General features: G+C 37.5%; 1 protein-coding gene across 3 annotated transcripts; it reads right to left on the bottom strand.

Moving 5' to 3' along the window:
* Positions 1-21,778: 21,778 nt before the first annotated feature.
* LOC114100082 (membrane-spanning 4-domains subfamily A member 4A-like) lies at positions 21,779-26,920 on the bottom strand. Of its 3 annotated transcripts, XM_071616131.1 has the most exons (8): positions 26,749-26,920; positions 25,837-25,905; positions 24,555-24,746; positions 23,881-24,018; positions 23,644-23,700; positions 23,201-23,326; positions 22,294-22,395; positions 21,779-21,989 (listed from the first exon to the last, which is right to left on the bottom strand). In XM_071616131.1, exons 3-8 carry the CDS (start codon positions 24,672-24,674, stop codon positions 21,900-21,902), a joined length of 633 nt encoding a protein of 210 aa, XP_071472232.1. In that variant the 5' UTR covers positions 24,675-24,746; positions 25,837-25,905; positions 26,749-26,920; the 3' UTR covers positions 21,779-21,899. The 3 variants fall into 3 exon arrangements, with proteins under 3 accessions (XP_071472232.1, XP_027800509.2, XP_027800512.2); XM_027944708.2 differs by lacking the exon at positions 25,837-25,905; XM_027944711.2 differs by lacking the exons at positions 23,644-23,700; positions 25,837-25,905.
* Between the last annotated feature and the right edge of the window lie 435 nt (positions 26,921-27,355).

Genomic DNA, 27,355 nt, shown 5'->3' with positions numbered 1-27,355 from the left:
ATTGGTGCAAACATTCTGGAGAGCAGTATGGAGATTCCTTAGAAAACTTGGGTTGGAACCACCATTTCACCCAGTTATCCCACTCCTTGGTCTATACCCAAAGGATTTAAAATCAGCCTACTACAATGATGAAGCCACATCAATGTTTATAACAGCTCAAGTCACAATAGCTAAACTATGGAACCAACCTAGATGCCCTTCAACAGAAGAATAGATAAAGAAAATGTGGTACATATACACAGCAGAATATTACTCAGCCTTAAAGAAGAACAGAATTATGACATTTGCAGGTAAATGCATGGAACTGGAGAACATGATGTTAAGCGAAATAAGCCCAACCTCCCAAAACCAAAGGCCGAATATTTTCTCTAATAAGTGGATGCTGATCCATAATGCGGGGGGGGGGGGTAGGGAAGAATTAAGAAACTTTGGATTGTGCAGAAGGGACTAAGGGGAGGGGAGGAGGTATGGGGATGGTAAAGATGGAGGAATGCTATGGACATTATTATCCTATATACATGTATGATTATACTATCAATGTGACTCTGCACCATATTCAGCTAGAGGAAGGAGAAGTTGTGCTCCAATTGTGTACAATGTGTCAAAATGCTGTCATGTATAACTAATTAGAACATATTTTTAAAAATGTGTAGATGTATAGCAAATTTAAAGTGTAAGAAAATAAAATTCAAGTGAGTTACCGTTTAGAGCTTATTTTACTCTTAAGACTTGCAAGTGTGCATGTTCATTGCTATTTTTATTCCTGAGGAATATCAGGCTCAAGGAAGATGCTCAAAGCTTACAACTTCTTTTGTTTCTTTGTTCTAGGTTTCGCAACAACATATTTTTATTTCCACATAAGTTCTGCAATTAGATTTTTCATTATAATCTCTTAAGTGTGAAATAAGCTGCTTTTAGTTAGAATCTTGACCAAAGAGCAGTTATTTGTATTTCATGGATAAAAACAGTAACCACTATAACACGTGAAGAATAAGTAATACACTTCTCATTGTTGAAAGGATAGCAGAAGAAATCAGGGAATAAATTTAATAATTCTTAGAAACAAATGAGAATAGTGAAACAACAATATCAAAATATCTGAGATATTATGAAGGCAGTTCTAAGAGGAAAGGTTATAGCACTAAATCCAAACATTAAAAAATATAAATATACAACATAAATAATCTCACATGACACACCAAAACCCTAGAAAAAGAACAAACCACATCAGAAGGCAGAAATAATTAAATCAAAGCCAAAATCAATGCAATTCAAAATTTTAAAAATTACAAAAGATCAATTTTTAAAAATTTGATTTTTGGAAAGGATAGACACTTAGCCAAACTAATCACCATTCCATTTTTCCACTTATACGTGAGTTCAACTCTTTTCAGATCCTCTTCATGGTGAGATGGTATAATACGTGTCTTTCCATTTTTACCTCATTTCACTTAGTATAATGTTCTTCAAGTTCACCTACATTGTTGCAGTGGATAAAATTTTCTTCTCTTCAAAAGTTAATTAGTATTCTGCTGCATGTGTATACCATATGTTCATTCCCCATTTGTGTTAGTCAGCATTTTATACTGTGACCAAAATACCTGATAAGAACAACTTAGAGGAAGAAAAGTTTATTTTGGGCTCATTGTCTCTGAGTCTCAATTCACATTAGGCAGACTCCATCACTCTGAGCCCAACATAAGACAGAACATCATGGCAGAAGGGTGTGTTAGAGGAAAAGCCACTTAGTTCCTAGACGCAGTGAAAGAGAGAGAGAGATCCATATTGATTCAGGGACAAGATATAGCCCAAGGTCATACCCTCCTTGAAGTACTTCCTCCAGCCACACCCCACCATACAGTTACCACCTAGTAAGTAATCCTTTGGAATTATTAATCAATCAAATAGATTAATATACTGATGAGGTCATAGCTCTCATAATCTAATCATTTTTCTTCTGAGTATTCTAATATTCTCATACATGAGCTTTTGGAAGACACCTCATATCCAAATCATAACACCATTCATCCATAGATGGATGTTTAGGTTTATTGCATATCTTGGCTTTTGAGAATGATGATACAATAAATATGGAAATAAATATGGAAGTGAAGGTGAAGCATGTGATGCTGACAGAGATAATTGTGTCTATTGCTCAGATGCACACAGTTTTGTGTGACAAACCCTTGCATAGCCTTTCTCACTGTAAATCTTAATACCTCCTTGTCCTGTCCCTACAGACCATGCTAACGAAACACATGCTTTTCATTTGTTAACTATTTTGACTTATAAATGAAAGTTTTATTTGTTCATAGCAAGCATGATTTCTATGTACTAACAGACTAAATTGGATTTTCCCCACAAATATGGAGCTCATGCACTCTTTGCTCCTCAATTCTTCTTTGTATAGTTTGGTCACAGGGATAGTCTTCAATACCTCTCACACTGGCAGTCCCCTTTCTATTTGAAAAAATAATTCTATTTCTGGGCCTGATGCAAGAAATTCCAAGCCTACAAGTGACCTACTATTTGCTCACATCTCTGAAATGTCCTGCAAAGTTATAAGGGAATCTGACACACTCCACAGCCTTTGGTAAACAACTCTCTACTTCCCTAGGACTTACCATGCTCACCACTACAAGTGATGGAGAACTTCGATGCTTTTATTCTCCTTCCTGCCAGGCATAATAATTTGTCTATCTACAACTGTATCCTAGAAGGGTAACCTGTGCTGTCTTGTCATGTCTATTTCTAAACTATTAAAGGGAATAACCTGTCTTTATCAATGTTGGGGAAATTTCAGTCTAGCTGGTAGCTTTTCTATGACATAATTGTGAACAGTGTCAATTGTTTCTCTGAATCTATTTTCCTGAACATAATATTTTTCTTCTTTCTGGTATTGACACAGTGCCTAAGTTAATTTTCACATAGCAAAACAATCTTGCACAATGGGCCAGGTTTGTAATACATGTTTAATTTAACAAATATAAACATATTGAAATGAAATGAATTTGAACTTAAATAATTAAGAATAAGTACTAAGGAGAAAACAAAAGACAAAAGGCACCAGGAAAACACACAACTGTAAAGGTAAATATGAGCAGAAGTAGGAAGAAAGGAAGGTCATCAGCACCAGAGAGCATCTCCTAGTTATATTTGTGGCAGGAGAACATAGCACAGCACAGATTTTCCAATGATGACATTTTAATAACGAGCTTGGTTACAAACATTTTATGGAAACCAAATGCACTTATTGAGAAACACAGAGAAGATTAACAATGGAAGTTATTAGCATTTAGGATCTTGAGTTTGGAGTTCTCTAAGGGGGAGAAATGGCAGTGGTTATCCAAGCTCAGAGACGGTGAAAACTGAAGAACTGTCTCATTCAACGACTTGAGTAACTTTTTCTTTTAGCATTTTCTGTATTTATTTTCTACTCCAGATACCTTGATACAGTTACCATATTTGTTACCATAACTCAACAATCATTCCACACATCATTCTGTTTTAAATTATAGCTTTTATTCCAGCAGAGGCACATATGATTTCCTCAACAAAACTCTTAAAGCTCAACAAGTAAAATCAAGAATCAATAAATGGGATGGTAACAAACTAAAAAGCTTCTTCATAGCAAAGGAAACAATCAGCAGCATGAAGGGAGAGCCTACAGAATGGGAAAAAAATCTTTACCACCTGAACCTCAAATAGAGTATTATTAGTCTCCAGGATATATAAGAACTCAAAAACTTAGCACCAAAAATAAATAATAAATAGATAGATAGATAGATAGACCCAATCAATAACTGGGCAAAGGAACTGAATGAGCACTTCACAGAAGCAGAATGGTCAAGAAATATATTTTAAAAATGTTCAACATCTCTAGCAACTAGAAAAATGCAAATTTAAACTACATTGAGATTTCATCTCACTCTAGTTAGAATAGCAGCAATCAAAAACACAAGCAACATATACAGCCACAAGACTGGGATTGTAATTAGAATACGATATACTCCATGTATGTATAATATGTAAAAAATATACCCCACTGTCATGTATATCTTAAAAGAAAGTTTATTTTGGGTCATGGTTTCAGAGGTTCAATCCATGGTTGGCCAACTCCATAGCTCTGGGCCCCAGGTGATACAGAACATTATGATAGAAGGATATGGCAGAAGAAAGCAGCTCAGGATACGATAGCTAGGAAACAGAGACAGCTCTGCTCACCAGGGACAAAATCCATATCTTAAAGGCACGTCCCCAGTGACCTATCTCCTCCAGCCACACCCTACCTGCCTAAAGTTATCACCCAGTTATTCCATATCAGGATTAATTCACTTATTGGTTCATTACTCTCATAATCTAATCATTTCATCTCTGACCATTTTTAATTGTTTCACACATGCACTTTGGGGGGACACCACATACCCAAAACATAGCACGACTGATATAAAGAAATGTGGGAACATGGGAGGAGTAGATGAACTCTAGATAGGGCAGAGGGGTTGGAGGGGAAGGGTGGGAGTGTGGGGTGATTAATGATGGTGGAATATGATGATCATTATTATCCAAAGTACAGGTGTGAAGACATGAATGGTATGAATATACTATGTGTACAACCAGAGATATGAAAAATTGTGCTCTATATGTGTAATAAGAATTGTAATGCGTTTTGCTGTCATATATAAATAAAGCTATAAAAAAAAAGAAATACAACTGATTTTTGTATTTTGATTTTGGCCCTCAACTTTAGTAAAAAAAAAAATTGGTTATTAGTTTTGAAAAGATTTTGCTTGTTCTTTTGGGTTTTCCACAGGCAGGATCATGTCATCTACTGATGGGGATAATTTTTCTTCTTTCTTTCCAGGGTGGATACCTTTTTTCCCCCCTTTCTTTTTTTTTTCTTCTCTGATAGTGCTTGTCAGTACTTTCAGACCATATTCACAAGGAGTGGTAAGAATGGCTCTGACCTTGTACCAGATCAAAGAGGAAAATCTCCTACTCCTCATTATGATGGTAGCTAAGGGCTTTTGTTAGGTAATGGCCTTTATTATTTGACAAAATTGTTCCCTCTGCCTCATTTGGGAAGAGTATTTATCCTGAAAGGATGTTAAACTTTGCTAAATGCTTTGCTGCATATATAAGGTGGTCTTGTGGGTTTTTTTTTAAACTTTCATTCTGCAAATGTGGTGTATCCCACTGACTGATATGTGTATGTTCCATCAACCTTGAACTGAATTGATAAATCCTACTAAGTCTTTGTAAAATTGGGCTTTTATTTTAAATCATACACAAGAAATCAATACAAAATGGATTAACAACCTAAACACAAAATCTAAAATCGTAATACTCCTGGGATTAAACATGGGGGGAATTCTCTCTAAAACTGTGTCACTGAGCCATTTCAACCGGCCTGGGTCCTTGGCCACTCCAGCTGACAGTCTGGCAAGCAACACCAAAGGAGGAAAGAATTCAAAAGCCCTGGCCCATGCTTTCTAAGGGGTCCACAGCCCATGAAGAAATGTAAAGAAGTCCAGCCCAGCGTAGGTATGAACATCCATTCTCCCTTAGTTTCAACCACCTTCGTTGGCATCCTGCAATTACTTCAATGCTGTATCTTGTTCATTGCTGCTATCCTGGTTTATTTCTCCCTTTCTGTAAGGAATTGGGAATTTACTGTGACACTCTGAATGTGGGGATAGATGCTTGGCTGCTGGGCTCCCTCCCAACCCAACCTAGAGAGACTGCACCTTGCTCCAAGCACAACTCAAATCCCACTCAAAGTTCAGCAATAATTTAACAAAATAACGGGAGACAAAAACCTCAAGCCAAAAGCCAGACCACAAGTAGGAATGGTTGGGGAAATGAAGAACTGCTCTTGGATATCTGCTACTCCACATAAAGAGAAATATAGCAAAACGACTGTGGGTGCCTCACCTATGAGGGGCCTCAACCTCAATAGGTCCATCTCATTCTTTTTAGAAGGGTTAGAAAAACTAGAGCAGCAATCACAGAGGGTGTATCTCATGGACACTGCTGTCTACAACACCATCGTCTGCCTTAGCAGAAGGACCCTCTCATGGATGTCAAATCTAAAGTTCAGGCAGCAAAGGGGAAAATGAACAGCAAAGTAATAACATAATGAAATAAAGATTCATTATGTTAGTGAATGCCAGGTGTGGTGGCACACATCTATAATCCCAGGTAATCCCAAGTAATCCTGAAGGGGGAGATGTGTGTGACCCTTTTCACAGACCAAATCCAGAAACTCAGGGAGATAAGGATAATTCCTCCTAACCATAAAATCTGGAAAAACATGTGGTTAAGAATCCAATTAGAACCGATCAGCGTAGGTAGGTCAAGGTGACCTAGAGTTGTCTAGGCAGTGGGGACTTGAAAGTCTAATATCATCCTACTGTCAGTCAAAAGTCAAGAGGTGGACTTGAACAGGACTTTCCGGAAATTCTCTGGGATCCCCAATAAACTGGAGTACAAGAGAGGCATGTTGTCCTTCTCCTGAGAGGAATCACCTTCTTCATTGAGAGTGTCCCCATTCCCTTCAATAAAGTCATTCCTGTTAATCTGAGCGACATGTCTGAAATCTTTCTGACTTGATCACAATAATTGGGATCTTCGTGCTGCCTCAGCTTCTTGGAGGGTCCAGCTCTGTAACATTACGGTCACCTATTAGGATGTCTGTGATCAAAACACAAGAGAGAATTGTTGGGGAGGATGTGGAGAAAAAATGAACTCTTTTACATTATTGAGGTGGATTAAATTGGCTCAGCCATCAAAAAGAACAGTATAAAAATTCATCAAAAAATTACAAATGGTGGTATCACATCACTCAGCAATGCCTCCTCTGGACATAAACCAAAAGGAAATGAAATTAGCACTTAGGAGAAATATCTTTACTCCTATGTTTTTCAAGGGCAGACCAGAGTTCTAAAATATCTGCAGTTTCTGATATGTCTCTTTTTGATGTTAAGAAGGCAATGGGACGTTGCCAGCTCTATGCAGATGGATAATATGCTTCATTTTCCACATCTAAAGGCATTCATGGGGGGATAGGAGACCTCAGTAAAGTCACCATCAACAAACCAATGATATTTATTTTCCTGAGAGCACTAAGACCCTCTTGATCTGTTAGACTGATATACTGGATGATAAAATGGATAAAGAGCAGGAATAATACACTAAGCAGTAAAATCAAGCAATTTAAGTGGGTGGGAAAACCACATCATCATAGTCACAATATGGAGCATGTACAAAAAGTTTTCCAGATCTTTGGAGATAAATCGACCACCGCCTAAGGAGAAGTAAGACACACAGCAGGTGAGCCACGGTGTCCATGGCCCTGGGTCTCCTCCTGCCCTGCAGCTCTGCCTGGGATCCAGTTTTCTCTCTCTCCCTCTGACGTAAACTTCACCCCCATCCATGACCCTCTCATCTGGCATCCAGTCTAATCTTATCCATGTTTCTCCCAGGGGCAAAATGGAAATGCTACAGGCTCCTTACACAGGTGTGTAACATGAACAAAGGGTTGAGTGTGTGTTATGTGTCTCATAAATCAAACATATAAAGGTCAATTTTTCTCTGCAACTGCCGCAGTCTGGCTGGGTACACAATCACGAGCCACCACACAGCTTGTAGATTCAAACAGCAACTCTTTATTCCCGAACTCACCCCAGCCGTCTACAATCACGTTCTGGGGAAATCCACGTTCTCTGCCCAAATCCACCTCCACTGGGCTTCTATCTCCCAAAAATATACTGTCTGAATCCCGTGAGAACTCAAGGGGAACTCAGGCAGCAGGATACGCCCTATTCCCAGCAGGAATAACCTTAAACCTTAAACCTGGAACCTAAACTGGGAACGCCCTAAACCCGATTATCTTAAACCGGGAACACCCTAATCCGCCCTGGTCCTTGAGCAAGGTCACCTACATTCAATGTCACTGCAAAATGTCAGCAACATGGGGTACGCTGGCAAGGAAATTGTCATACCTACTTGGCTAATGGCTCCCAGCATGCAACAATTGCAGAGAAAAATCCCTGCCTTCTGGACCGGAAATACTAACTGAGGTCTCCTCACAGCAGACGACATTACACTCAAATGCGAACAGACAGAGCAGTGAAGAGCTCAAGCACTGTGAAGATGAGCTTCACGGTCAGAATGCCCTGCAGAGTGAAGCCACTCAGGCGGGGGAATTGGAGACCTGAGAAGCAGCAGGTCTGGCCATCCACTGCTTATGTCACGCCTAACTAATACCATTCTGGCTTCCCACACAGATCCTCTCTTAGTAAGATGCAATACAATTGCACACTATAATTTATAGATCCTGGAATATGCAGTTCACTTCTCATAATCTTCAGGAAAATGAAATGAGTTCTTGTCATCCAGTTTTTTGTTTTTTTTTTTTTAAATGTAACCAACATCACAGAAATCTGTTCATTTGAAGAGTCTGCTTTCTTGGAGTGTCTGAAATGGTGAATACCTTAGAATTCATGTGTATTTCATAGTCATTATTCTTTATCATGTCTCTGATGTATCAGACCCACTTGGGGTAAAACACTGCCTCCAGATATGATTCTTGATTTCCTCCATCACTGATATAGACCCCTTGGATTCCTTTGTAACCTTCCAGAAGACTAAAAATGCATTAAATTCATTGTTGCCATTGTGATTCTTCAAGTGGTTCAGCACTTTAACCTGTGCTCTATTTTCTTCCTGAAATTATGAACTATGCCAAAAATTTTGATGCATTCCAGGAAATCTTATCTGTGGCTCTGGAAATACTTACATATATGAGATTTTAAATGTCTGTGTTTGATTGTCACGTGTTTTCAACCAAACTCATGACAGATATTATCTGTGAAGCTCCTGCCAATACCATGCTCCCTGTGTTCAGTCCTGGGCTGCCACAAATCTGAAAGGGAACCAAAAAACTGAGCCCCTCTTCCAACACTCCTGACCTGGTAAGTTATCAGCACATCTGTATATGGATGTGGATCCTATTAAAATATAACCAGGATGAAAATTCGTAACAAAATATGCAACAATTTTCTATGAACTCTTTGTAAATTTACCCATGTGAGCCAGATGCAGGCAAAATTAACAGTGAGACTGGGAAAAGGAATCATGGCAAAACACAAAACCATGGCAAAGGGAAACTAAAAGGGCTTGATCATTTTGGAAATCAAGGTTGATCTTGTTTACTTTTTCTTAATTTTCTGAAAGTACAAGGAAACTCAGCATATTTTTTTGTCATTTTCTTTAGGTCTTAAACTATGTGGCCTTTAAAACACTGGCCCCAAGAAGAACTGGCTCTCCTTTTTTGAAATTCAGCAGCTTTCTCTGAACATCCTGAGGGACGGTCACTGGCCCAAGGTGGTCCAGGTGGATGACTGAGTTCTTGCCTTGAAGGTCCATGATTTTATTTCTTGGTGATCTTGCTCTTCACCGCCTGGGGCTCCTCTAATGACTGAGGATGTGGTGGCCTGGAGAATTCAGATGAGTCACTTTGACTCTGCACAATAAACAGTGTTCCAAACATGACATTCTGTACAACAGAGGTTAAGGAGTTAGTCTAGGAATGTATCAGCTGTAGTTATTTTTCCTAAGACCCAATGCTTCTCAGCACTGTTCCCAAAGCTCTGGGTTCGTAAATATTGTGAGACAATAACTGTTCACTATTGTATGCATGCTCTAACAATAGAAAACCTAAAGGGACTCCAATTTACTTACCAAGATTGGCCCCACAAAGAAAACTAGGGTATTACGGGTTGTTCTATTAGTACTGGAGGCTAATAATCACGAATCAAGAACTTAAGCACAATCCATAGGCCCATGCTCATCAGGCCAAACATGACTTGAGTCACCTAGAGAAGGAGAAAATGCCAATAATTTGCCCACAGTAAGAGGTTTGAAGCAGCTCAGGACTCCCTCAATAACGAGGATTCTGTACAGCTTGATGCCTAAATTTACCTCTAGCATGCCATAGCCAGGATACTTGGATAGTTTGCATAAAATGACACACAGGCTCTTTACTTAAATTCCGTATTGTCTCCATCATGGTGGTATTTTGGGGGTGACACTATGCCCATAGGGAATTTTTTTAGTAATCCAGAGAAAATTTAGGTCTCAAACTTATGTGGCCTTTAAAACACTGGCCCCAAGAAGAACTGGCTCTCCTTTTTTGAAATTCTGCAGGCTTTCTCTGAGCATCCTGAGGGACGGTCACTGGCCCAAGGTGGTCCAGGTGGATGACTGAGTTCTTGCCTTGAAGGTCCATGATTTTATTTCTTGGTGATCTTGCTCTTCACCACCTGGGGCTCCTCTAATGACTGAGGATGTGGTGGCCTGGAGAATTCAGATGAGTCACTTTGACTCTGCACAAACACTACCATCCCTGAAAATGTCAAAGTAAATTCAGGCATAAAGCAAATTAAAAAGACTGCGCTATATACTTTCAATGACTGAATATGGGAAATCGGACACTTTCCAAGCAATTAAGATTGTGTTATGATCAGTTAACAACAGTAAAACCCCTGTTAAATTATGTGTCAGAAAGTCAATGTAAGATGGGAAGTTATACACCATTTAGGTATAATATGCCAAAAATACATTCTATTGTCAAACTATAAAAAAAAAAAAGTTTTATAAAAAGAAAGTCAATGTGCCCTGAAAGGAATCTAATTACCTTGAAAGGAATCCAATGGCTCTAGCCTAAATGAAGAGTCTCGCGTACACAGTGCCTTGATGTGATGTAGAATATTCCCAAAATGAAGCTGGATACCAGCAAACACTAAGCCCTAGTCCTAGCTGAGCTGCATAGGAGCTCTTCCATTTACACACAGTTCTAAGCTGTGTGTAAGTGCAGGGTTATTTATTTATTTGCTTATTTATTGAATCCAGGGGGGTATAACCACTGAGCTGCAACCCCAGCCCTTTTTTGTATTTTATTTAAAGACAGGGTTTCACTGAGTTGCTTAGTGCTTCGCTAATTGCTGAGGCTGGCTTTGAACTTACGATTCTCCGAAGCCACTGGGATTGCAGGCATGGGCCAGTGTGCCTGGCTTGGCATGGTTACTTTTGTTTTTCCATGGGTTCACCCTTCTCAGGAATTTAAAGAAATGACAAAGTTTTCCTTATAGTCCACATAGTAACTTCCAAGCTGATACACTCTTCCTCGCTCTGACTTACCAGCATGCATAGGAGTCACTCAGAATTCCAAAGAAGCCACATGTCCTTGGGTGACGCCCCTGAGACCTTGTCATCCTGTCCTTATGTGGTGCTGAAGATCAAACCCAGGGATGATTTCCTTTTGCATCAATAGCAAGTCTTCTTGAAGAACCTAGGCCATCCCACGTTCAGACAGACTAGTATCATATTTTCCATCCTCACCAGGAGGTAACAGACTCCATCTCACAAACCTCTCTCTTTTGAAATGAAGTTATAAGAAATTTGAAACAATCCCTGGCACTTCAACTTCATTTCACTTTTAGAGTTCATTTTAACAAATGCTAGATGTGTGTGTGTGTGTGTGTGTGTGTGTGTGTGTATAAAATCTAACTCCTTAGGAAAATATATTGAAGTAGTCCTGTTAAAATGAATAGTTTCTACATCCATTTAGTACTATAAAATATGATGCCTCATTTACAGAAATGAATGCCTTTTATTCTGAGGGAAAGTCCCAATGAAGAAGTTATCATTATAATTGTTTTGGATGTAAGCAATATGTTAGGAAAGAAAAGATACAACCTATTTGTGCTAGTGTTTACATTCTGAGATTTCATATAGACCCCAAAGTAAGAGAATCACCCAGATTTGACTCAGATTCTAAGATTATGAGCAAGGCTAATAATTTTTCATATAGAATGGCCCCATGTTATTCTGACTTCAATCTTAGGACTGTTATCACTGGAAATTTCTCCCCTCTGATTTCCCATCCTCAAAATTTTGCTATTTCCTTTCCCCAAAGAGCATACATTGCAGCTTGTGTGTGTGTGTGTGTGTGTGTGGTGCTGGGGATTGAACCCAGGACTTTTGCATGCAAGGTAAGCACTCTAGCAACTGAGCTATATCCCCAGTCCACAGTTATTTTTTAAGTATATATTTTTTCTTATCTTCATAACAATAAAATCAGCTAAAAATGAATCCTCTTGTATTCAGAGTTTGCTTCCTTTTGAAAGCTGTGGCGAGCAGCACACAAATAACACACACACACACACAAAAAAAAACATAGTTCATAGTTTTTTGAATCTTTTATAACCCAGTTTCTCCTTAGCAATTCACATCCAAAGCAAAAATAGCATGGCTGCCTGGACACATTGTGACTCATTCTTCATGATAATGGAAATCTGTATTTTAAAATGATGTTTTATTGATTTCTGATTTGTAAGCACTCTTTCCAGATACAGGGAATTTTTTGAAGGTGATATTCATACTTTTAATAATAATAAAGATGTAAAATACATAATTCCAGATCAAGGGCACAATAACCTTTTGGATTTAGAGCTTTTATTCAGAGAAAAATATAAGCTAACTATATTTTAGGAAACTTGAGTGAAGCATCACCAAGAGACCTGGATAGCTTGACCTTGGGACTGTTAGAAAACTATTTTGTTTTTTGGAAAGAATATGATTTTAGGAAAAGTATTTACTGCCTTTCTGTAAGTGCTACCATGACTTAGATCTTTTCAAACTACAAATTATAAGTGTTGTATTGGACCATAACATTGTAACATTGGGTTGGCAAATAGTAAGTCAGGTTAAAAAATTTAAAAAAAAAAAGATATCCTCATAGGTGGTGATGACCTTCCCAAACAAAAATTTCCATAATTAAGAGCTTGCATAAGACTAATCTAATTCTATGGTTTCTTCCTGGGAAATAACTTCAGAAAATTTTACATGTGGCTCAGTTTTTGGCATGAATGAAACATGTCTTCTTACAGTACATGGAAATAACCACGTGTATTTAAACAAGCAGGAGAAGTACGTACCTCTGCCCCAATGCACCATTCAGACTTAGGGAGGTAGCTGCTTAGGACTGGGAATCCTCACTGCATAAGAGTCCATATCAGAATTTTCCTAAGATTTTATCCCCAAACAGCATAAGACCAGCACTTTAACCAAACACTATGCACAGCAGGAATTGCATTCTTAATGCATCTACTCAACCAGACCAAGTCCCTCTGCATGAAGAGATAAGGATGCATTACTTTAAATGGCCTCTTTCAGTTCTGTGTTTCCTTTGATGGGGACCTGTGATGGCTTAAGGCACATGATGATGACATTGATAATCATGCATGTCTGTTGCTGAAACAAACAGCTACAGTTTTGATTGCCCGGGTCTTGCACACTCTTCTCATTCCAAGAAAAAAATCCTTAAATTGTCCACCAGTCCTTACAGAACTTTCTACTGAAACACACACTTTTCATTTAAGGGAATATTAAAAAAAATTTTTTTAGTTGTTAATGGATTTTTTGCTTTATTTATTTATATGTGGTACTGAGGATTGAACCCAGGTCCTCACATCTGCCAGGTAGGTGCTCTACCACTGAGCCACAACTCAAGCTCTTAAGGAATATTTTGACTTATCAATGAAAGCTTTATTAGCTCTTCAATGCCTTTGTTTACAGAGAACAAATTGGACTATTCCCATAAACATGGGGCGTCCACAATCTTTACTCCTCCGTTCAACTTCATTTATTTCACTCACAAGAGTCATCCATGCCTTTAGCCTTCTCTCTTCTATTTCTACAACCTGAAAAATAATTATAGAAAAACAGTGCACAATGCTTCTGAGCCCAAGGCAGGAAATTCCAGTGCACAAGTGTTGATCTGCTATTTCTCCATGTCTCTGAAATCATATCCTCCAAAGTTATAAGGGAAACTGACACAGCCTCCAGCCTTTGGTAAATAACACCTCGACTTAGAAAGGAAGTGGAAATACAGAGTCCTCTCTCCTGAGTTCCTCTATGGTATTTACCCAGGGTTACCACCACAATTAATGGGGGATTTCAATGCTTTATTTTCCCCCATCCTGTAAGAGAAATGATCAGAGGGAAATTACAAAATATCTTGAACAAATGAAAATGAAAACAAGAAATATAAGAACTACTCAGGTGCAGGACAGTGTTATATTTAAGGAATAAATTATTAAAATCAATCATTTACACTCCAACATTAAGAATCTGGGAAAAAAATAGCAATTTAAGCCCATGTAATTGAACAGAAAGTAATAAACCTAAAGGAGTAAGTAAATAAAATAGAAAAGGAAGAAACAGATAAAATCGTGCAATTGTGAAGATTGAGATGACAGTTCATAAGGTTTAGAACAGGGCCTCGTTCATAAAAGAACTTACATAGACACTCAATAGTCAACTATTATAACTTTTCTATAACCCACATGTATAATTATTCATAATTTTTAGGATGACACTGATTCCTTTTGACATATTCACATATTTGTTTTTAACCTAGTGCCAAATTATTACTTTCAAAAACTTATGTAAATATTATTCCAGTTATCTTACTACGTTCTAATTGTGGATTTACTTAGTCATAGTTTTTCAAAGTTATTAAATGCCTTCACATTTTTCTGAATTTCTGCATCTGTTGACAATTTCTTCTGAGTTATATATCCTGAGGGTGCTGGTTCCATGTCATATTTCTCTAGTACCACTCAGTGAAGAAGGATGTTGTGACAATTGGGTGTGGGGTAATTCATGATGGCATTACCCATGCACATGGGTCCAATTATAAAGTGTTTTAATTTTCGCTTGGTGGCCTACTGCCTGAAATTAAGAAGTTTTCTACTGACCTGCACCACCATGTTTTACAGGCTAAGCCATCTGACCTTTAGTAAATTCTTATTCCATTATTCATGCTTATGATATTAATGTTGGGTGTTAGAATAATGAAACTTCAATGCCCTAGTATCATGAATATTTTGTCCTTAGATGGTTTGCCTATGCTCAGCAGAGCCTGCTGTCTAGGAAGAACTCACTGCAACATTTTATGCCGTATGTTTTTAGTCTTGTCCTACTAGATCAATACCATATTTACTCTCCTCTACCTAGAAGAGTATTTTAGGCTAACTCTGAGTTTCAAAACCTGTTTTGCCTACCCAGATGTTCCTGTTTTATGCTTCTTTTTCTTAACTTCATCTCCTTAGCACTCAGCATTATTTCTGAAGCTGAGAAATGGTTGGTAAATCTTCCTGGAACAGAATCTGAGTCTTAGAGCCATCTGGAATAGACTTAACATGCTGGGAAAACAGCAATTGTAAAAGGGGGAAGATGTGGGGTTACTTCTCAGGCCACATGTGAAATTTTTCCTTCTTTTTGTTGTGTGTGTTTTGAAAGATCTTAATCCAGTGTCCAGGACATATACTTGCACTGAAAATGGCATTTCTGACTAAAATAGCACAAAATCCCAGCAAAAGTTCAGTCAGGATCACATAGTGGATTTCCAGGGCCTTTTTAGTTGCTGAACATGATGGAAACCAGGACAAACTTGATTTACCAGCTGGAGCCTCTTGAAATTTGGAATAGCATTTTGTCACTGGGGCAACATGTATGTGTTACTGGGGTTACAAGTAGATAGTGTATGAGGAAGTTTAGTTATGGTGACAAGTATTCCCAAGTCTCACGCTGTGTCTGTTTTGTCCTGTGTCAGGATCCATGAAGGAAGGGGGACAAGGACTTTGATTTTTATACCCTGCAACTTTATTGAGTTCACTTAGTAGATTTGAAAGGATTTTGCGATTCTTATTGGGTTTTCCAGAGCTAGGATTATGTCATTTGCTCATGCTGATAGTCTTCTCTGCATTGCTCTTTTTGGTATTTCCAGACTATTTGTCTTCACACATATACTTTGGATAATAATGATCATCACATTCCACCATCATTAATAACCCCATGCCCCCTCCCTTCCCTTCCAACCCCTCTGCCCTATCTAGAGTTCGTCTATACCTCCCATGTTCCCTCTCCCTATCCCACTATCAATCAGCCTCCTTATATAAAAGAAAACATTCAGCATTTGGTTTGTTGGGATTGGCTAACTTCACTTAGTATTATCTTCTCTAACTCCATCCATTTACCTACAAATGCCATGATTTTATTCTCTTTTATTGCTGAGTAATAGTCCATTTTGTATATATGCCACATGTTTTTTATCCATTTATCTATTGAAGGGCATCTAGGTTGGTTCCATAGTTTAGCTAACGATGTCATTTCTTATACTGCAAAAATTGTCTTCTGTACGTAATGTGATATGCTTTTATCTTGACAGGACATTAAACTTTTCCTGATGCTTTTGCATCATGATTGATGATCATGTGATTTTCTCTCTCTTTAATTCCGCGAATGCAGTTTACCCATTGATTGATTTGCACACATTAGACCAACCGGGATGTGAATGGATAATTCACTTTTAGTTATTAAGAAAATGGACTTTTGTTTCACACCATATATAAAAGTCAACAAAATGGATTAATGTCATAAACATAAGACCTGAAAAAACAAAACTCTTTAGAGCATATGTAGGAATATTCTTTTTAATCTTGACTTGTTTTTCTGTTTCTTTCTTTTCTTTTTTGGATATAAATATAAAATTTAGACAACGAAGGGAAAAATAAACATATGAGACTAGATAAAACTAAAATAGTTTGGAAAGAAAAGGTAACAACCAACTAAATGAAATGAAGATTGTGAGAAAATATGTGGAAATCATATATCTGATACAGGATCAGTTTCCAAACATATGAGAACCTGAAACCACACACTGACAGAAAAATAAAACATGCTTAAAAAATGGCTCAAACACAGATGGAAATTTCTCAAAGGAAGACACTGAAATTGTCAACAAGCATACAAAAAAGTACTCAACCTTGCTAATCACTAGGAAATGCAAATTACACCTATAATGAGATACCATCTCACAACTATTATCTATGTCTATTATCAAAAGACAAAATAATGAGTGTTAGTAAGAATATAGAAAAAATGAAACCAGTAATTGCACATCATTGATAGGGATTAAAATTGTGTAGCCATCAAGGAGAACAGGGTGAAAGTTTTTGAAAAGATTAAAAATGCAGATATCATAAGACTCAGTGATCCTTCTTCTGGATATAAACCAAAAGGAAATGAAATCAGAACCTGTAGAAATATGTTTACTCTTATGTTCATTGTTGCTTGGTTCCAAAAACTCAAGACATGGGAAAAAATATATGTACATACTGGATGAAAGAATAATAAAATATTAGTATATATATATGTGTGTGTGTGTGTGTGTGTGTGTGTGTGTGTGTGTGTATAATTGCATGTAACATATAAATATATATCATATTAATATTTATTATATAGTGTATTCTGGAATATTATTTGACATGGAAAAGAAGATTCTACCATTTATGACAGTGAAGATGAATCTAGAGGACATTATATTAAGTGAAATAAGGCAAACACAGAATACTGCACAATCTCACTTACATCTAGAATCTTTAAAAAAATCAAATACACAGAAATAGAGAACAGAAGGGTGTGATGGGTAGGGAGAGGTGCCACTGAGACGTAGATAAAAAGCTACAAAGTCTGTCATTTACCATCTAACATCTAGGAGCTGAGGTACAGCATGATGACTACAGTTAAGAGTGACAGTCTTCTACATACTGGAAATTAGCTGGAATTATTGATTTCAGAGGGTCTTACAATGGATGAAGGGCAATGGCGTGTAATAATGGAGATGTTAATCTACTTGATTGTACTAATCATTTCATTATACATGCTCACATCAAAACATCACACCGTCTCTCTTAAATATTAACAATGAAAATGGTGAACAGCCTCCAAGAAAGTCATGCATTGTTCTTGACACAAACTCTTCAAGGCTGGACCAGAATCCCCAAATACCTACAAACTTCCTGAGATGTTTCTTTTTATGTTTAGAAGGCTAGGAATGCTGCCAATTTTGTGAACACAAATAATATGTTTCATTTCCTATGTTCAAAGGTGATCATATTAGGGAAGAGGAATGGAGAATCACAGCATTTGTTGATGTTCACATCAACAAATCCATGATATTTATTTTCCTGATATACTGGATGATAATGGAAAAAGACCAGGAATATAACACTAAGCCATTTTTCAAACAGTTTAAGGGGTGGGAAAGCCACTTCATCCTAGTCATGATACAGAGCACATATGGAAAGTTCCAGCTCTTTGGAGGTTAAGTCAACCACCACCTGTGGAGAAATGGGACACCACAAGTTTGCAAGTGATGGAGATGTTAGATGCTTTTTTTTTTTTCCTCTCTTTTTTCCCTCCTTCCTACCAGGCATAATAATTTTAGAAAGAAGTCTTTGTAGGTTAAAAATAAACAGATATTCTTATCCTATCCTGTTGTACAACTGTATCCTAGGAGGCTGACCTGTTCTATCATTGACATGTCTATTTCAAAAAAGAGTAGTCGGACTTTACCAATTTGAGGAAATGTCAGTATATCCTTGACTTGCGGGTAGCTTTACTATGAAAGCATTTTGAGTCTTGTCAATTGTTTCTCAGCACCTATTTTCTTGAACATAGTATTTTTCTTTCTTTCTGGTGTCGACTCCATGCCTAGGTTAATTTTCACATGGCAAAACAATCTTGCACAATGGGCCAAGTTTGTAATACATGGTTTGTTAATATAATCATAGTGACATAAAATAAATTATAGGTAAAGCATTAAGAGTCAGTTCTAAGGAGGAAATAAAAGACAAAAAGCAACGTGAAAAACACAAGACTGTGAAGGTAAATCTGAGCAGAATTAGGGAGCCATGGTCCTCAGCACCAGAGAAGGCAGAGCTGCACTCCAGGGAGAGTCTCTGCAGGAGACTGTCCCTTATATTTGTGGTAGGAAAACATGGGGTACCTCAGAATCTCCAGGGATGACGTTTTAATAAAAATCTTGGTTACAAACATGTTATGGAAACCTAAATTGCTTCCTGAGAAACGCAGAGATGATTAACAACGGGAGTTGCTAGCATTTGGGATTTTGAGTTTGGAGTTCTCCAAGGAGGAGAAATGGCAATGGACATCAGGCTCATTTTTTTTTTTTTTAAGAGAGAGTGAGAGAGAGGTAGAGAGAGAGAGAATTTTAATATTTATTTTTTAGTATTTGGCGGACACACATCTTTGTTTGTATGTGGTGCTGAGGATCGAACCCGGGCCGCACGCATGCCAGGCGAGTGCACTACCGCTTGAGCCACATCCCCAGCCCCATCAGGCTCATTTAATTCTCACTGGAGAATTAAATCACTTTTTTGATATTAAAAACTTATTTAAATTTTATTACACTTGTGATTACATTTTAATTCCACAGTTATTCATTTAAAAAATTATTCAATGACTTCTCGTTTCCTCTTAAATTCTGTTTATTTAGAAATACTTTTTAAAAAATTATTCACAGGGTGCCGTTTACTTGTAATGTTTCTACATCTCACCCAGGGAAGAAGAACAGTTGTAGAAATGGAATGGATGTGAGTAATTCACTTCGGTCTTAACTATGTACACACACATCAATTTATAATATGTATTAATTTTTGCTTGATGTTTGTGTGAAATTAAGGGAGTAAGTGATGGCCCTACTGCCATTTTGCATATGTTAAGCCTTCTGAACTCATAATTATCCTCTGTTATCTGTATTAGTAATGTCAATGTTGGGTGTTACAGTAGTGAAACTCTAAAACTTCAGTGCCTTGATGTAATGGAAAATTTGCTTTATTCTGCTCTGCATCAGCTCAGCAGATCCCACTGCCTGGAGAGGACTTATTGCAGCATTTCATGCAATGAATGTTTATTCTCATCCAAGTAGATCAATGGCATATTTACTCTCCTACCCAGAGGAATATTCTAGGCTAACTCTGGGTTTCAAATCCTCAATGGCCTACATAGACATTCTTTTTAAATATTTATTTCCCATAACTTTATGTCCTTACCACTTAACATGATTTCTTAAGCTGAGAGATGGTCAGTAATTTTCTGAGAACAGAATCTGAGTCTTAGGGTCCCTTTGTAATAGGTTTTGCTTTCTAGGAAAAGAACTTTTTCTGTGTGTTTTCCCCCTCCCCTTAAAAAAAAGACACTGTTTTTCTATTTCTCTGAAAAATACCATTGAAATTTTGATAGGAGTTGCATGGTGCATCACTGTGAGAAATATATATATATATATATATATATTAATAATGTTAATTATTCAAATTCATGAATATGACATCCCATTTCATTCAATTATTTCTTGTATAATTCTTTTCAGCATTGTTTAGAGTTTGATGTGAAGATCTTTCACCTCCTGGATTAATTTATTCTGATCTATTTTATTCTTTTAGATGCTATAATAATGGTGTTTTTTTCCTTCATTTCTTTTTCAGATAGGTTTTACTAATATGGAGAAAGTGAACTTGTTGTGTTTTGATTTTAGTCTTACAGCTTTCCTGAATGCATTTATGACATCTTAAAGGATTTTGTGGATCTTTTAGGCTTTCCATGTGCAGAATAATGTGATGTGCACACAGGGATAATTTTACTTCTTTGCAATTTAGGTGCTTGTCGTTTTTTCTTCTCTGGTTGCTCTTCTTTGTTGTTCTAGACTATGTTGAGTGGAAGTGATGAGGACTGGCCTTGCCTTGTACCAGATTGTGGAGGAAAAGCTTCATGTTTCCCAAGGATTTCATTGTTAACTGTGGATATTTCATACAATTCTTTTATTATATTGAGAACATTGCTTTGTATACACAATTTGATATGAGTTTTTTTTTTTTTTTAATAAAAGGATGTTGAACTCCAATGTTTTTGCTGAGCCTGTGGAGAGGACTACGAGGGATTTCATCTATTCTGCTAATGGGTTGCATCCCATTGACTGCTTTGCACAAGTGAAAGCAACTTTGCATGGGTCATTGGGAAGTTAGGTTTTTATCTTATACCATACATAAAATCCAACATAAAATGAAATTAGTGACCTACACCGAAGACCTGGGAACATAAAACTCCTAAGAAGGAAATAGAAGGAAATAGCATGAGAATACACTTGGGCTGTGCCATGCAGTTTTTGAATGTCAAATCTAAACTTCAGACAATAAGAGCAAAAATAAACCAGTGGGACAACATCATACTAAAACACATATGCACATCAAAAATAATAGTCCACAAAATGAAATAAAAATGGTGAGAAAATATTGGATGCCATATATCTGTTAAGAGTTTATTAGAAAAAAATAAGGAACTCACAAAAGTCAATGTACAAAGAAAAAGAAAAATAAACTCATGTATAAAATGTGCACAGGACTTGGATAGAAATTTCTGGAAAGAAGACATAATTAAGAATATGGAAATTAGTTATCATACATTGAAAAATAGTGCATTGAGGCGATCTCACAATGAAAAAGGGCAACTTTCTGATGATGGATATATTAGCTTGCTTGATTGTAGCAATCACTTTGCTACCTATGTGAACATCAAAACATCATGTGGTAAACCATGAATGTTTACAATAAAAGTAGTGTCTGCTCTCTGAGACATGGTATGAACTGTTTTACTGAAATATTCACCCCCAAGGCCAAGTCAGAATACTAAAATGGCTCCAAATAGCTCCACATTTCATGAAATGTCTCTATTTCATGTTGAAAAGGCTATGAGGTTTTGTCAGTTCTAAGCAGATACATAATATGCTTCATTTACCTTGTTCAGAGGTCATCATATCAGTGATGGAGTGGGAGACCACAGCAAAGGCAACTTCAACAAACCAATGACATTTATTTTCCTGAGAGAATGCAAAGCCCTTTTCATTATCTGGACACTGATGTCAGGATGACAATATGGAAAAGGACCCGGATTAAGCTGTTTCATTAAGCAACTTAACTGGGTAGGAAAGTCACCTCGTCATATTCATGATATAGATCAGGAAAAGAAAGTTCTAGCTCCTGGGAGGACAAGTCGACCACCACCTGTGGAGACATCAGAACACAGCAGGTGAGCCAGGGCAGTTCTGTTGCCCTTGGCCCTGGGTCTCCTCCTGCCCTGCAGCTCTGCCTTGGGTGTAGTTTCCTCTCTCTGATTGTGCCCACTCATGAAGGCTCTTGTCCTGTCTAATTTTATGTGCTACTTCCAGGGACAAAAGTGAATACTAGGATGTCCTCACAGGTTTGTACATGAAATAGGGGTTTGAGTGTTTTATGTTCTTTGTCTCTTAAATTAAACATAGGGAAACAGCAGAGAGCATGCCAAGGTCCCCAGACCAGAAACACTTACAGAGGTCACACTGCAGCAGACAGTCTGGCATCCAGAAGCAGACAGGGACAGAGCGGCAAATAGCTCAAGCACCGTGATGGTGAGCTTCAGGATCAGAATCCCCTGCCAAGTAGAGCCACATAGGAGAAGAAATTAGAGAACTGAGAGGAGGCAGTTCTCACCACAGACACTGTTGCTGTCACCCCTAAGTGACAGATATAACATTATAACATCTACCCCATCCTGGTTTCCCATACAGATCATCTCTTAGTAAGATGCAACACAATTAACCACTATGATATACAGACTCTCAAATGTACAATTTCTTATCATAGTCATGCAACTTAAATCATCTCTTAGTTTCATATATATATATATATATATATATATATATATATATATATATATATATAAAACCAGCATCAGAGAAGACAGCTCAAAAAGCGCACTTTCTTCAAGTATCTGAAATGAGAATATTTTGCAATCCATACCTATCTTTTGGCCACTCATCTTCATCATATACTGAGTGTCTCAGTACATGTTAGAGTGAAAATGTTGTCCCTAGAGAGGATTCTGGATTTTCCCTATGACTGTTCTGAATCAAATAGAGCTATTAGATTCTCTTGTTTTTACCTTAAGCAAGGCTAGAATAAAAATCGCTAAATACATTCATTCGTGCCATTTGTGTTTTCATCTTAGAGGCTTCATTTAGCTTCAAGCGGTGTGTTGAAAACTCATCACCAATATTTTACAGCACAGAGAAATGTATTCATTTTAGGTCAAGGCTCTGACCATCTTTCTTCAACAAATTCATCACTTTTAACCTGTGCCCCTATCATCTGCTTGAGATGAGGATAAAATCTGCAAGGAACTTTATACATGCAGACACATGTCAGGAAGTCTTATCCATGGCTCTGGAAATACTCACATAAATGAGACATAGAATTCCTGTCTCTGATATCCACCTGGATTCCTCCAAACTTAAAGCAAGTATTACTAGTGAGGCTCCTGCTAAGACACTGCTCACGATGTTCACACCTAGGCTGCCACAAATCTGAAAGAGAACCAGAAAACTGAATCCCTATCGGAACACTTTTGTGGACATGTATGTGTTCTTTTGTACATGTGTATTCACTCCATTAACATTAGCTAAAATGGAAGTTCATAGTGTATTATGCACATTTTCTATGAGGTATTGGCACATTTGCCCTCAGGAGTGGAATGCAGACAATGTTAACTGTGGGGCCTGGAGAGGAATGATTTGGGGACTTCAAATAAGGGCCTAGGGAAACTGCCAGCATTTGATCCTATGGAAATCAAGGTTGACCTACCCTTTGCATCTTAAGGTTCTTAAATTACAAGGAGACTCACCATTCGTTTTGTCATTTTCTTTCCAGACACAACAGACAGAGTTCCAGACATGATATACTGTATAATTATAAAGGTAAATGAGTTATTAGAGGAATACCTCTTTTTTCCTATGACCAAATGTTTCTCAAACACTCTTCCCAACTCTAGTCCCATCAATAATATAATAATAAAATTACCATGAAGGATCACGTATATGTATAAAGTAATAGAGAAGTGAAGTGATTCCAATTTACTTACAAAAACTTGTCCCAAAAAGAAAAGGTTGAATAATTCAATGCCCCATAGGTTTAGAGGAAGATGATGATCAGATGAAAGGGAGACCTTTAAAATAATCCATAGGCAAATATTCATCAGACCAAGCATGATTTGGCTCACCTAGAGAAGGAGAAGCAATTTTGAGATAGGTGGAACAAGCATTGGTCTTAGAAAACTTGTGTCCTCACGTGAGGAGATTCTGTAATAAAAGGGATTCTGTAAAGAATAATGCCTGGCTGCTCATGTTGGCTCATGCCTATAATTCCAGCAGCTTTGGAAGCAGAGGCAGGAAGATCACAAGTTCAAAGCCAACCTCAGCAACTTTGCCAGGCTTTAAGCAATTAAGCAAGACCCTGTCTCAAAATAAAAAGGGTTAGGGATGTGGATTAGTGGCAAAATGCCCTTAGGTTCAATCCCTGGTACCCAAACAAACAAAAAGAACAGCAATTTATATATAGCACAGCCATATGAAGGAAACTTTGATAAGTAACGTAAATGACTCATGGAAGTCATTTTTTAAAAGCCCATAGAATCTCCTTCATGGGGGTATATCCTTGGGCTAGCCATACTCTTGGGGCATCTAGTAACTTTGACCCAGGGAAAACTTTGGAGAATGTGATGCCACCTCATACTTAAATGGCCTTAAAAACACTTACCCCAAGAATAACTGGCTCCCCTTTCATGAAATTCTGCAGCTTGCTCTGTGCATCCTGAGGGAGAGTCACCGGCCCAGGGTGATCCAGGCAGATGACTGGGTTCCTACCTGGAAGGTCCATAGTTATGTCTTGATGTTGATGATGTTGCTCTTCACAACCTGGGAATCCCCTAGTGACTGATAATGTGTTAGCCTGGAGAATGAGATGAAAGAGTGAGTCTCTTTCATTCCACACAAACATTATCATCCCTAAAAATGTTGCAGTAAATTTAGGCATTATTCCAAATGTTGTCCTTATTGAGCCACATAGTAATATGCATGCTCTAGATACCATGTTGCTCATAGTAACATAAAAGGCCTGGTTCTCTTGATGGTTCTGAATTACCAGTACACACAGGATGCTCAATCACAGCCCTAGATCCTCAACCAGAATTGCTACATACAAGGCGTGGCATCACACCTGTTCAGCCATCATGATCCACCTACAGAAATTTTCAGGAAATACTAATGTATTTGGAATGCTTTCCCTCCTGGTTGGTTGCAAAGCTTCACTCTTATTTCAAAACTTAGATCATCCTGAGTTTAAACATAGGCCACTGTCACCTTGGAGAGCCTCATGTTGATGGATACAGATTCTTTCTCACATGCATTTCTTTCCTGAGGTGACGTTATTAGAAACTTGAACCATTCCTGGTAGAAAATGAACTGTTCCTCATTTAACTTCCAGGATCCATTATAACAAATTTCCAGATGTGTGGTATATGGATATAATCAAATTTATTAGGAAATTATTTTAAAGCAAGACCGCTAAAGTAAACATTTTTCTATGTTCATTTAATACAAAATTTGTTGTTTTATTTACAGAAGGAAGAGAGCTTCTTTTATTCTAAAGAGTGTTCCCAAGAACAAAAATATCAGTATCTGTTTTCCAGTGAAATTAACTAGTTGGGAAAGAAAAGACAAAAGACACTAGCATATGTGAACTACTGTTTAGATTATGAAATTGCACACGGAATAGCAGTATTTTTGCTTAGCTCAGGTAGATAATCCTTCCTATAGAATTGCCCCCACAACATTGACATTACACTTCCACTCTATCTTCCCATCCTCAAAATATTCAAAACATGGGTTTTTTTTTCCACAAAAAGCATACACGCTCAGTTATTTTTTTAAAAAGTGTGTTTTTTTCTTGTATATATCTCATGACATTATAATTACACCTGGATTATACTTTAGATAACTCTAACCATCACACAGATTACCAAAAAAAAAAAGTTTGTTACTTTTTTTTAATCTTTCCCAGGCTTGTTTCGCATCATCATTTCACCTCCAAAGCAAAATGGCATGATTTCCTGAAAAAAAAAAAGTGACTGATTCGTTTGTGAAATTAGAAATCCATATTTTTAAAAATGGTGTTTCATTGATTGCTGATTTATTAGCACTGTCTCTGGAATCTTGTCAAGGTGAGATCCATTCACTCTCTCAATGATAATAAAGAGATGGAAAATATAATTCTATATTGAGGCCATCACACCCCTTTGAATCAAAGTCTTAGTATTAAGAGAAAAATATGTAAGCTAAATATATATTAACAAATTGGATAATCAAGCCTCAAGAATAGCCTTGTGGGCTGGGGCTGTAGCTCAGTGGTGGAGCGCCCACCTCACCCGTGTGAAGCACTAGGTTCAATCCTCATCACCACATAAAAATAAATAAATAAAGATATTATGTCCATATATATATTTGAAAATAGAAAATAGCCTTGCCTTGTAATGATTGGAAAACTACTTTGTTCTTTTACACATTTGGGACAGAATATGGTTTTTAATAACACATTTTCTGACTTTACAATTGCTACCATGATTTTAGACATTTTCAAAGTACACATCATAAGTGTTGTATGCATCTATAAAATTGTCACATTGAGTCTGCAGCTAAATAGTCAGTTATAAAAAAACGTTATGCCCATAAACAGTTATGACCATCCCAAACAACTACTCCCAGAATTAATAGCTTGTGGAAGATTGAACTACTCCTGAGATTTTGTTCCAGGGGACAGCTCCAGAAAATTTTGTATGAGCCTCAGTTTGGATATGGACTGAACATACCCTCTTAGAGTTCACAGAAATAGCCATGTACACACACAAAAACAAACAAACAAACAACAAAAAAAAAAAAACAGGAGAGTTACATACCTCTGATCAACAGTATTATTTAGTCTTAACGAGGCATCTGCTCTCAGGACCAGGAAAGGTCATTATATTCAGAATTGTCCCAGGAACTGACACCCAAACAGCATAATATCCACATTTCAGTAGGGCGCTGTGGACTGTGGGCAGTGGGTACTCATTGCACATGGGTCTTACTCAACCAGGCAGGGTTCCCTGCTGGGCGATGCGATAAGGAGGCTTTACTTTACATGGCCTCTTCCTGCCCTGTTTCTTGCACATGGGTTCCTGTGATGATGAAGCACATGATGTTGACAGAGATAATCCTTTACATCTATTCCTCAGACACATGCAGTTTTGAGTGACAAAGCCTTGCACAGCCTTCCTCATTGTAAGGACAAATCTTAATGATTTGTCCCTATAAATCGTGCTAATAAAGCACACATTCTGCATTTGGGGATATATTCTGACTTACAAATGAAGGCGTCAGTAGTCCACAGTAAGCTTGGTTTCTATGAAACCTTGATTTCTATGAACTAACAGAGAGTACATTGGATTATTCCCATAAATCGGCGTGTCTGCACTTTTTACACCTCCGTTTCTACTTTGTTTATTTTGCTCAAAGTGATAGTCT

This window comes from Marmota flaviventris, chromosome 9 (genome assembly GCF_047511675.1).
Source record: "Marmota flaviventris isolate mMarFla1 chromosome 9, mMarFla1.hap1, whole genome shotgun sequence".
Taxonomy (NCBI): Eukaryota; Metazoa; Chordata; class Mammalia; order Rodentia; family Sciuridae; genus Marmota; species Marmota flaviventris.
The sequence above is the reverse complement of the archived record's forward strand: the minus strand, read 5'-3'. Positions and strand labels throughout refer to the sequence as shown.

What these genes read in the sequence shown, in the direction of transcription:
- LOC114100082 (XM_071616131.1), bottom strand. Translation starts at nt 24,674, where the DNA reads ATGGACCTTCCAGGTAGGAACCCAGTCATCTGCCTGGATCACCCTGGG. An exon ending in TCTTTTTGGGACAAGTTTTT is followed by an intron (nt 23,701 to 23,880) that starts GTAAGTAAATTG and finishes ATAATTATACAG; the next exon opens with TATATCATGTCTGGAACTCT. An exon ending in GAATTCTATGTCTCATTTAT is followed by an intron (nt 22,396 to 23,200) that starts GTGAGTATTTCC and finishes TCTACTTGGCAG; the next exon opens with GGGATTCTGATCCTGAAGCT.